The sequence below is a fragment of the Tachyglossus aculeatus genome, chromosome Y4 (genome assembly GCF_015852505.1).
Source record: "Tachyglossus aculeatus isolate mTacAcu1 chromosome Y4, mTacAcu1.pri, whole genome shotgun sequence".
Lineage (NCBI taxonomy): Eukaryota > Metazoa > Chordata > Mammalia > Monotremata > Tachyglossidae > Tachyglossus > Tachyglossus aculeatus.
In genome coordinates this window covers 2,910,540-2,921,929 of record NC_052096.1, presented here as the reverse complement: position 1 = coordinate 2,921,929, position 11,390 = coordinate 2,910,540, and the positions used below count along the sequence as shown (strand labels likewise).

At 55.9% G+C, this 11,390-nt stretch overlaps 2 protein-coding genes across 2 annotated transcripts; one reads left to right on the top strand and one right to left on the bottom strand.

Annotated features, from left to right (window-relative positions):
• Nucleotides 1-289: 289 nt before the first annotated feature.
• On the bottom strand, nt 290-1,211 carry LOC119946768 (extensin-like). The gene is made up of 2 exons (XM_038768218.1): nt 1,032-1,211; nt 290-823 (listed from the first exon to the last, which is right to left on the bottom strand). The coding sequence occupies exons 1-2, from the start codon at nt 1,209-1,211 to the stop codon at nt 290-292; spliced, it is 714 nt and encodes a 237-aa protein (XP_038624146.1).
• A 420-nt stretch (nt 1,212-1,631) lies between these two features.
• Nucleotides 1,632-11,345, top strand: PLSCR3 (phospholipid scramblase 3). Its single transcript, XM_038768822.1, has 8 exons — nt 1,632-1,718; nt 5,385-5,425; nt 7,207-7,406; nt 8,167-8,209; nt 8,995-9,215; nt 9,574-9,735; nt 9,818-9,979; nt 10,913-11,345. The coding sequence occupies exons 2-8, from the start codon at nt 5,419-5,421 to the stop codon at nt 10,973-10,975; spliced, it is 858 nt and encodes a 285-aa protein (XP_038624750.1). The 5' UTR covers nt 1,632-1,718; nt 5,385-5,418; the 3' UTR covers nt 10,976-11,345.
• The last annotated feature ends 45 nt before the right edge of the window (nt 11,346-11,390 follow it).

Below are 11,390 nucleotides of genomic sequence, written 5' to 3'. Positions count from 1 at the left end.
GGACTGGGTCAGTCAATCAATCAATCAATCGTATTTATTGAGCGCTTACTGTGAGCAGGGCACTGTACTAAGCGCTTGGGAAGTCCAAGTTGGCAACATAGAGAGACAGTCCCTACCCAACAGTGGGCTCACAGTCTAAAAACCTGATTGTCCAACCTGATTGTCTCGTATTTTCCCCAGCGCTTAATGCAGTGCCCGGCACGTAGTAAGCGCTTAACAATCCCCTGATTATTGTTAATTAAGCGTTCAAAAGACAGGGCTAATTGAGGGGAGCGCCTCAGGGATGCGGTCACGGCCCTGCCCGTCTCCGGCCTCCTCCCTTGACAACGGTCGGGGGCGTGGCCACGGACGTCGGGGGCGTGGCCATGCGCGTAGGGGGCGTGGCCAGGGATCTCGGGGTGTGGCCGTGTACGTCGGGGGGCGTGTCCATGAGCGTCAGGGGCGTGACTATGGACGTCGGAGTGTGGCCATGGACGTCGGGGGCGAGTCCAGGGACATCGGGGCGTGGCCATTGACTTCGGGGGCGTGTCCAGGGACCTCGGGGTGTGGCCAGGGACGTCGGGGCGTAGCCACGGACGTCGGGGGCGTGTCCAGGGGGCCTCGGGGTGTGGCCATGGACTTCGGGGGCGTGGCCATGGACGTCGGGGGGGGCAATGGACTCGGGGCGTGGCCATTGACGCCGGGGGCGTGTCCAGGGACCTCGGGGTGTGGCCATGGACGCCGGGGGCGTGGTCAGGGGCGTGGCCGTGGGCGTCGGGGCTGGCAATGGATCGGGGCGTGGCCATGACGTCAGGGGCGTTTCCAGGGGCCTTGGGGTGTGGCCCTGGACGTCGGGGGCGTGGCCAGGAGCGTCGGGGGCGTGGCCATGACGTTAGGGGCGTGTCCAGGGACATCGGGGGGTTGACCGTGAGCCCACTGTTGGGTAGGGACTGTCTCTATATGTTGCCAACTTGTACTTCCCAAGCGCTCAGTACAGTGCTCTGCACACAGGAAGCGCTCATTAAATACGATTGATTGATGGATTGATTGACCGCGGACGTGGGGGCGTGGCCATGGACGTCGGAGGCGTGGTCAGGGTCGTGGCCATGACGTCGGGGGATGTCCAGCAACCTTGGGGCGTGGCCGGTGGCAATGGCTCGGGGCGTGGCCACTGACGTCGGGGGATGTCCAGCGACCTTGGGGCGTGGCCATGGACGTGGGGGCGTGGCCATGGACGCCGGGCGTGGCCGTGACGTTAGGGGCGTGTCCAGGGCCCTCGGGGCGTGGCCATGAGCGTCAGGGGCGTGGCCACGGACGTTGGGGGCGTGTCCAGGGACTTCGGAGGGGCCATGGACGTCGGGGCGTGGCCACGAGCGTCAGGGGCGTGACCACGAACGTCGGGGCGTGGCCATGGGCGTCGGGGGCGTGACCATGGACGTCGAGGGTGTGGCCAGGGACGTCTGGGGGCGTGGCCAGGGACGCCGCGGGCTATGGGGGCGGAGAAGGCCGGCGCGGTGGCTCCGCCCCTTTCTCCTGCGCAGGCGCGCGGGGCGCCGCCCGTCGAAGGGGGCGTGGCCAGGAGCCGGAGTCCCGCCCTCAAGGGGGGGACGACACCGGCGCCGTGTGTGTGTGTCTGTGTGTGTGTGTGTGTGTGTGTGTGTGCGTCTTTGTGTGTGTGTGTTTGCGCAGGCGCACGGGGCGGGCTCGGGGTCGGCGGCGCCGTCGGGGCTCGGCTGCAGGTAGGACCGGATTCCCCCCCCCATCCCCCCCGCTCCTCTGGGTCTTTATCTCTGTGTCTTTCTCTTTTTGTGTCTCCGTCTTTAATAATAATAATGATGATAATAATAATAATAATAATGCTGGTATTTGTTAAGCGCTTACTATGTGCAAAGCACTGTTCTAAGCGCTTGGGGGGGGGGATACAGAGTGATCAGGTTGTCCCACGTGGGGCTCGCAGTCTTCATCCCCATTTTACGGATGAGGTCACCGAGGCTCAGAGAAGTGAAGTGACTTGCCCAAGGCCACACAGCAGACATGTGCTGTGTGAAGTAATTTGTACTTCCCAAGCGCTTAGTCCAGTGCTCTGCACGCAGTAAGCGCTCAATAAATACGATTGGTGATGATGGTGTGGAGGAGGCGGGATTCGAACCCATGACCTCTGACTCCAAAGCCCGGGCGCTTTTCCACTGAGCCACGCTGCTTCTCTAATATGCCATAAGATGATGGCACTTATTAAGCGCCTACTATGCGCCAAGCACTGTTCTAAGCGCTGGGGAGGTTCTCTGTCTCCCCCTTCTAGACTGTGAGCCCACTGTTGGGTAGGGACTGTCTCTATATCAATCAATCAATCAATCAATCGTATTTATTGAGCGCTTACTGTGCGCAGAGCGCTGTACTAAGCGCTTGGGAAGTCCAAGTTGGCAACATATAGAGACAGTTAATCAATCGTATTTATTGAGCGCTTACTGTGTGCAGAGCACTGTACTAAGCGCTTGGGAAGTCCAAGTTGGCAACATAGAGAGACGGTCCCTACCCAACAATGGGTTCACAGTCTAGAAGGGGGAGACAGAGAACAAAACAAAACATATTAACAGAATAAAATAAATAGAATAGATATGTACAAGTAAAATACATAAATAGAGTAATAAATATGTACGAATATATATACAGGCACTATATGTTGCCAACCTGTATTTCCCAAGCGCTTAGTACAGTGCTCTGCACACAGTAAGCGCTCAATAAATACGGTTGATAGGGACCGTCTCTATGTGTTGCCAACTTGGACTTCCCAAGCGCTTAGTACAGTGCTGTGCACACAGTAAGCGCTCAATAAATACGATCGAATGAATGAATGAAGTTACAAAGTGATCACGTTGCCCCACGGGGGGCTCACAGTCTTCATCCCCATTTTACAGATGAGGTCACTGAAGCTCTGTGTCTTTATCTCTGTCTCTCTCTGCGTCTCCGTCTCTGTCTTTAGTAATAATAATAATAATAATAATGGCATTTATTAAGCGCTTACTATGTGCAAAGCACTGCTCTAAGCGCTGAGGAGGTTACAAGGTGATCAGGTTGTCCCACGGGGGGTTCACAGTCTCCATCCCCATTTTACAGATGAGGTCACTGAGGCCCAGAGAAGTGACTTGCCCAAAGTCACACAGCTGACAATTGGCCGAGCCGGGATTTGAACCCGTGACCTCTGACTCCAAAGCCCGGGCTCTTTCCACTGAGCCATGCTGCTGTCTTTTTGTCTGTCTCTGTGTGTCTCCGCCTGTCTCTCTATCTCTGTGTCTCTTTGTGTCTCCGTCTTTCCCTCTGTCTCTGTGTCTCTGTCTCTGTATAATAATAATAATAATGATGACATTTATTAAGCGCTTACTATGTGCAAAGCACTGTTCTAAGCGCTGGATGTGTCTCTGTGTCTCCGCCTCTGTCTCTCTGTGTCTTTATCTCCATCTCTGTGCCTCTGTCTCTCCGCCTCTGTCTCTATCTCTGTATTTCTGTCTCTGTGTCTCTATCTGTCTCTCTATTTTATTTGTACATATTTATTCTATTTATTTTCTTTTGTTAATATGTTTTGTTTTGTTCTCTGTCTCCCCCTTCTAGACTGTGAGCCCACTGTTGGGTAGGGATCGTCTCTAGATGTTGCCAACTTGGACTTCCCAAGCGCTTAGTACAGTGCTCTGCACGTAGTATGCGCTCAATAAATACGATTGAATGAATGAATGAATGAATGTCTGCCTCTGCGTGTCCGTCTTTGTCTCTCTGTCCGCCTCTGTCTCTCTCTGGGTCTTTGTCTCTTCGTCTTTATCTCTGTCTCTGTGTTTCTGTCTCTGTCTCTCTGCCTCTGCATCTCTCAGTGTCTCTGTCTTTGCCTCTGCGTCTCTCAGTGTCTCTGTCTTTGTCTCTCTGCCTCTGTGTTTCTGTGTCACCGTCTCTGTGTTTCTCTGTGTCTCCATTGATTGATTGATTTATAGCTTTACTTCTATTTATTCTGATGACACCCTGTGTACATGTTTTGTTTTGTTGTCGTTCTCCCCCTTCTAGACTGTGAGCCCGTTGTTGGGTAGGGACCGTCTCTATATGTTGCCAGCTTGTACTTCCCAAGCGCTTAGTACAGTGCTCTGCACGCAGTAAGTGCTCAATAAATGCGATGGAATGAATGAATGATTGATTGATTTATAGCTTTACTTTTATTTATTCTGATGACACCTGTGTACATGTTTTTTTTTGTTGTCTTCTAGACTGTGAGCCCGCTGTTGGGTAGGGACTGCTTCTATATGTTGCCAGCTTGTACTTCCCAAGCGCTTAGTACAGTGCTCTGCACACAGTAAGCGCTCAATAAATACAATTGATTGATTGTCGTTCTCCCCCTTCAAGACTGTGAGCCCGCCGTCGGGTAGGGACCGTCTCTAGATGTTGCCGACTTGGACTTCCCAAGCGCTTAGTCCAGTGCTCTGCAGGCAGTAAGCGCTCAATAAATACGATTGAATGAATGAATGTCTCTGTGTCTCCGCCTCTGTCTCTGTGTCTCCATCTGTCTCTCATCTGCCTCTGTCTTTGTGTCTCTCTGTGTCTCTCTTTTTGTCTCTCTGCCTCCCTCTGGGTCTCTGTGCTTTTGTCTCTGTGTCTCCATCTTTGTCTCTCTCGTCGGCCTGTGTGTCCCTGTGCGGTGTCTCCGTCAATCACTCAGTCAATCAATCGTATTTATTGAGCGCTTACTGTGTGCAGAGCACTGGACCAAGCGCTTGGGAAGTACAGGTTGGCAACATATAGAGACAGTCCCTCTCTCGTTATCTCCGTCGCCGTCTCTGTGTACTTTGCACTTCCCAAGCGCTTAGTACAGTGCTCTGCACATAGTAAGCGCTCAATAAATACGATTGATGATGATGATGATGATGTGTGCGTGGGTGTCTCTGTCCGGCTTCCCGGCCTCCTGCCCCCGTGGGTGTGAGCAGCCGTGACTCAGACCCCGGGGCCGAGCCGTTTGTTCTCATCCCGCCTCCACCCCTCATCTCCCCCGAGACCTTGGGCGAGTCACCTCCCTGGGCCTCATTTCCCTCGTCTGGAAAATGGGGCGCAAAACTGTGTGTCCAACCAGATGAGTTTATTCTACCCCAGCGCTTAGAACGGTGCCAGGCACCTAGTGAGCGCCTCACAAGTAGCAGAAAAAAGGTAGCAAGGAGCCGGTGTGCTGTTGGAATCACTAGAGTTGGGGGGGCTATGTAGGAGGCGCCTCCCCCTAGCACACCGGTCCACCGAGGACGGAAGGGCCTTGCAGATGGCAGTGGGTGGTGCGCCCCAGGATGGGGAAGGGGCTGGTTTCCTGGCTTTCCCTCTCCCCCCCCACCCCACCAGGGGAGGTGGGGTGGGTGGTCCCTGACTTCACCCTTCCTCCCCACCAGGGCCTGCCGCCCCGGAACCTAGTGGACGCCTCCGATGGCAGGTGAGGAGAGGGCTTGGGCTGGAAGGGGCGGAGAGGCCTTGGGGGTGGGGGATCTGGGGGGCTGGTGAGCCCACTGTTGGGTAGGCACCGCCCCTCTATGTTGCCAACTTGTACTTCCCAAGCGCTTAGTCCAGTGCTCTGCACACAGTAAGCGCTCAATAAATACGACTGACTGAATGAATGAATGAATGAATGAGATTCCCGGAAGAAATGTTTGGGACAGGCCCTGCCCTTCCCTGACCCTCCCCAGTCCTGCCTCCCTCGTGTTCCTAGCTTTGCCCAGTGTCTTTTCATCTCTCGGGACGGTATTTGACACATGGTAAGCGCCGAACAAAATACCATTAAAAAGTCTTTGTGTCCCTCCGTCCCTCCGTGGTCTGCCACTTTTCCGGCCCCACCTCCCTCCCCGCCTCTCGTTGGCAAGGCCCCAGACAGTGGGTTTGGGTTCCTTGGACAAAGGGCGAAGCAGAGAAATGGAGAAGCAGGGTGGCCTGGTGGATAGAGCCCTGGCCCGGGTGTCAGAGAACCTAGATTCTAATCCCAGCTCTGCCACTTGTCTGCTGTGTGATCTCGGACACGTCGCTAAGCTTCTCTGGGCCTCAGTTCCCTCCTCTGTTAAATGGGGAGTAGGACCGTGGCCCCACGTGGGACACCGGCTGGGTCCAACCTGATTCATTCAATTGTATTTATTGAGCCCTTACTTTGCGCAAAGCACCGTGCTAAGCGCTTGGTGACTACCGGCTGAGCCCAACCTGATTCATTCAGTTGTATTTATTGAGCACTTACCGAGTGCTTGGTGACTCGTTTGGCTCTATCCCGGTGTGTGGTACCTAGTCAGCGCTTAACAAAAAACATTAAAAAAAAAAATCGGTGACATCAATCAATCGTATTTATTGAGCGCTTACTGTGTGCAGAGCACTGGACTAAGCGCTTGGGAAGTACAAGTTGGCAACATATAGAGACAGTCCCTACCCAACAGTGGGCTCACAGTGTAGAAGGGGGAGACAGAGAACAAAACAAAACATATTAACAAAATAAATAGAATAGATATGTACAAGTAAAATAAATAAATAAATAGAGTAATAAATAAGTACAAACATATATACACATATACACATATATATACATCATCATCAGTCGTATTTATTGAGCGCTTACTATGTGCAGAGCACTGGACTAAGCGCTTGGGAAGTACAAATTGGCAACATATAGAGACAGTCCCTACGCAACAGTGGGCTCACAGGCTAGAAGGGGGAGACAGAGAACAAAACAAAACATATTAACAAAATAAAATAAATAGAATAGATATGTACAAGTAAAATAAATAAATAGAGTAATAAGTACAAACATATATACATATATACACATATATATACATCATCATCAATCATATTTATTGAGCGCCTACTATGTGCAGAGCACTGTACTAAGCGCTTGGGAAGTACAAATTGGCAACATATAGAGACAGTCCCTACCCAACAGTGGGCTCACAGTCTGAAAGGGGGAGACAGAGAACAAAACCAAACATACTAACAAAATAAAATAAATAGAATAGATAGGTACAAGTAAAATAAATAGAGTAATAAATATGTACAAACATCTATACATATATACAGGTGCTGTGGGGAAGGGAAGGAGGTAAGATGGGGGGGGATGGAGAGGGGGAGAGGAAGGAAGGGGACATCACTAGCTGCCGTGGTGCTGGAGGTTGAGGTCTTGAGATCTGAGGGTCCCCCCGCCCCCAAATCCTCCCCAACCCCTTTCTTTTTGTTTCTCCCCAGGTTATGTGCCCAAGGGGTACTCGTCACCCCCCTATCCTGCCGCCCCAGTCCTGTACCCCGAGCCCCCGGCTCCCCCAGCCCCCGGCTTTTCCCTGTTCCCCTCCCCCGGAGCCCCCGCCCCGCTTGAGCCAGTGGCCCCCAGTGGGCCCTACCTGCCCCTCAGTACTCACGTCCCCCCCGGGCTCGACTGCCTCATCCAGGTGAGTGTGGCTGTGGGATTTGGGGGGGCGGCGTGATGCCGGTGGCGGCCGGGAAACTGATCCCCCACCCTTTACTCAGCCCCGAGGGGAGTCAGAGGGGCCCTGCGCTCTCCCCTGGCCTCCCACCCATCCCTAAGTTTTGCAGTTTAGGGATTGGAATTGAGAAGCCTAGTGGATAGAGCCTGGGCCTGGGCACCAGAAGGACCTGGGGTCTGATCCTGGTTCCACCCCTTGCCTGCCGCGGGACCCTGGGCGAGTCATTTTCCCTTCCCTGGGACTCAGTCACCTCATCTGTAAAATGGGGATTGAGGCCGGGAGTCCCATGTGGGGAAGCAGCGTGGCTCAGTGGAAAGAGCCCGGGCTTTGGAGTCGGAGGTCAGGGGTTCAGATCCCGGCTCGGCCACTTGTCAGCTGGGTGACTTTGGGCAAGTCACCTAACTTCTGTGTGCCTCAGTTACCTCATCTGTAAAATGGGGACTAAGACTGTGAGCCCCCCGTGGGACAGCCTGATCACTCTGTAAACTCCCCATTAGCACATAGTAAGCGCTTAATAAATGCCATTGTTATTATTTATTATTATTATGTGGGACAAGGACTGTGTCCAACCTGATTATCTTGGACCCACTCCAGCGGTTAGTATAGTGCCTGGCCATTAGTAAACGCTTAACAAATCCCACTGTTATTATTATTACTATTAACGTCTATAATTCTGCCTCGGGGGCGTCTCTCTTGGTCTCTGTGTGTGTCTCTCTCCGCCCAGATTGACCAGATCTTGATCCACGAGAAGGTCGAGCAGGCGGAAGGTGAGGAGAGGGGGCTGGGGGCTGGCTGGAGCCCTGGGGAAGGGAAGGAGAAATTTGAGGGGGACGGCAGGCGGGGTGGAGGGCCCCTTGAAGTCAACCCCTTCCTTCGTGAGGGGCGGGTTGGATTTCTTCCACCCCCTCGCCAACCAGTTGGGGTGGGGAATAATGCTAACGGCGGTGCTCGTTAAAGCGCTTTCTATGTATCGAGCACCATACAGAGTGCTGGAGTCCCCGACCCCCATGGGGCGAAAGTGGAGGGAGAACAGGGATGGAATCCCCACTTTACGCCCCACTTCCCTCATCTGTAAAATGGGGATTAAGACTGCGAGCCCCCTGTGGGAACAACCTGATCACCTTATCTATTTGTATTAACGCCTGCCTCCCCCTCTAGAACGTGAACTCCTTGTTGGGTAGGGACCGTCTCTATATGTTTCCAACTTGGGCTTCCCAAGCGCTTGGTACAGTGCTCCGCACCCAGTAAGCGCTCGATAAATACGGCTGAATGAATGAGGAAACTGAGGCCTAGAGGAGTCAAGTGACTTGTCCCAAGGTTGCCCAGCAGGCAGGCGATGGAGCTGGGATTAGGACCCGGGTGTCCCGATTCTCAGGCCAGGGCTGTGCCCACTAGGCCCGGTTCAGGGGCATCTGGGTGCCTTCTGTCCCCACCCGCGTCCCAGACCGGAAGGGAGCGGGGCCTGGGGCGAGCGCGGGAGCGGGAGGCTCGTGGTCCCGGGTCAGCGTCCCCCCACCTCCCCGGGCCGCGCTGCCCGTCTCGCTCCCCGCAGGCTTCCTGGGCCGCCGGAGCTGCCGCCGCTACGAGCTGCGCGGGGGTCCGGGCTGGGGGCCGCTGCGGGCGGCGGAGGAGTCGGCCCTGTGTGCCCGGCTCTGCTGCGGGACCCGCCGCCCCCTCCGGCTCCGGGTGGCCGACGCCTCCGCCCGCGAGGTCCTGCGGCTCAGCCGCACGCTGCACTGCGGGGCCTGCTGCTTTCCCTGCTGCCTTCAGGAGGTGAGGCCCGGAGGACCGGGAGACCGGGCGGGCGACGGGAGCGGCGCCGGCCGTGGGGCCGGGAGAGGAAGAAGAGGGCTGGGAGCACCCGGCCAGTGGGATCAGGGAGAGGAGAGTTGGGAGACGCCGGCTGGGGGGCGGTGGGTAGAGGGGGAGGAGAGCCAGGAGCGACCGGTGCAGGACCGTCTCTCTATGTTGCCAACTTGGACTTCCCAAGCGCTTAGTACGGTGCCCCGCACGCAGTAAGCGCTCAGTAAATACGACTGAATGAATGAAAAGGTGGGCCTCGGGTGAGGAGCCACGGTGGGGAAGGGGCGATCTGGGTACCGAGCCTTCTCTCTGTGCCCCCTTCCCGCAGCTGGAGGTGCAGGCCCCACCGGGCACCACCATCGGGCACGTCCTGCAGACCTGGCACCCCTTCCTGCCCAAGTTCTCCGTCCAGGACGCCGAGCGCCAGACGCTGCTGCGCATCGTGGGGCCCTGCTGGTCGGGCAGCTGCGGGAGCGACACCAACTTTGAGGTGCCGGGGGACGGGCTGGCGTCCCCGGGGGGGTGTGTGTGGCTGGGGGGGGGTCCCCCTCACCCCCGCACTGTGCCCGCAGGTGAAGACGAAGGACGAGTCGCGCAGCGTGGGGCGGATCAGCCGGGACTGGGGCGGGCTGGAGCCCGGGGCCGCCAGCCGCACGGACGTCTTCGGCCTGCAGTTCCCGCTCGACCTGGACGTGCGCGTGAAGGCGGTGCTGCTGGGGGCCGCTTTCCTCATCGTGAGTTCTCCCCCCGACCCTCAGACGCTTTTGCTCTCGCTCTGCCCCCTCCCCCCCGGCACCTCCCCCAATCAACCCGGCAGTGGTATTTATTGAGCGCTTCCCGGGCGCAGAATGCTGTACTAGGTGCTCAAGAAAGTCCAGTAGAACGGACTTGGTAGGCCCCACCCCTGCCCACACAGAGAAGCAGCGTGGCTCAGCGGAAAGAGCATGGGCTTTGGAGTCGGAGGTCGTGGGTTCAAATCCCGGCTCCGCCAGTTGCCAGCTGTGTGACTTTGGGCAAGTCACCTCTCTGGGCCTCGGTGACCTCATCTGTAAAATGGGGATGAAAACCGTGAGCCCCCCGCGGGACAGCCTGATCACCTTGTAACCTCTCCAGTGCTTAGAACAGGGCTTTGCACATAGTAAGTGCTTAATAAATGCTGTCATAGAGAAGCAGCGTGGCTCAGTGGGAAGAGCATGGGTTTTGGAGTCAGAGGTCATGGGTTCAAATCCCTGCTCCGCCACTCGTCAGCTGTGTGACTTTGGGCAAATCACTAAACTTCTCTGTGCCTCAGTTACCTCACCTGTCAAACAGGGATTAAGACTGTGAGCCCCACATGGGACAACCTGATCGCCTTGTAACCTCCCCAGCGCTTAGAACGGTGCTTTGCACATAGTAAGCACTTAATAAATGCCATCGTCATTATTATTATAAGGAGGTGATAGTCTTCCCTCTGAGAAGGGGGAAGAGAATGAGGAGGCTGCGTGGCACAGGGGGTGCGGGGGTGGAGCTCAGAGGAATGGGTTGGGAGTGTTGCTCAATGGGAGCAAGAGATGGGGACAGTCAGAGGGGCCTCTTCACGTTGGTACTCTCCCCATTCGTACCTTCCTTGGCCTCTCTTCGTTGACACCCTCCTCACTGACGCCTTTCCGGGCCCCTTCTCTTCCTAGAACTATATGTTCTATGAGAAGTCAGGAGAAAAGACCTCAGCCTCCCCAGTCGTGACCAGTTAGAGAATCTCCTCTCCGCGTCCATCCGAGACGACCGAGATGGCCGCCGCCCACCTGACCCGGCTCCACGGCCCGAGGCGGGCCCGCCCGCCCTCCGTCCGCGATGGCCACTTGCGTCCTTCCGCGACGGCGGCTCCCTGAGGACACCAAGGGCGTGGATCCGACCGTTGAGGCCCTAAGGCGGCGGATGGGTCCGGATCGTGGGGAGACCGAGCTGGAGGTTGGAGCTCCAGGGGCCCTCCTCTTCCTCAGGGCCGGGGGCCGGGTATCTGCTGCATGCGCTCATTGCTAAGGGTCTTTGTATCGGGACCCTCCCCTTCCCATCACCTCCCTTCCCCTTCCGTGGGCTCTTCCCATTTTCTTAGTCAATCAATCAATCAATCGTATTTATTGAGCGCTTACTGTGTGCAGAGCACTG

Coding starts and splice junctions, on each gene's coding strand:
- LOC119946768 (XM_038768218.1), bottom strand. CDS start 1,211: ATGGCCACGCCCCCACGTCCATGGCCACGCCCCAAGGTCGCTGGACAT. Junction 824..1,031: donor GCCACGCCCCCACGTCCGCG/GTCAATCAATCC, acceptor CCCGACGTCCAG/GGCCACACCCCAAGGCCCCT.
- PLSCR3 (XM_038768822.1), top strand. Junction 9,736..9,817: donor GGAGCGACACCAACTTTGAG/GTGCCGGGGGAC, acceptor CTGTGCCCGCAG/GTGAAGACGAAGGACGAGTC. Junction 9,980..10,912: donor TGGGGGCCGCTTTCCTCATC/GTGAGTTCTCCC, acceptor TTCTCTTCCTAG/AACTATATGTTCTATGAGAA.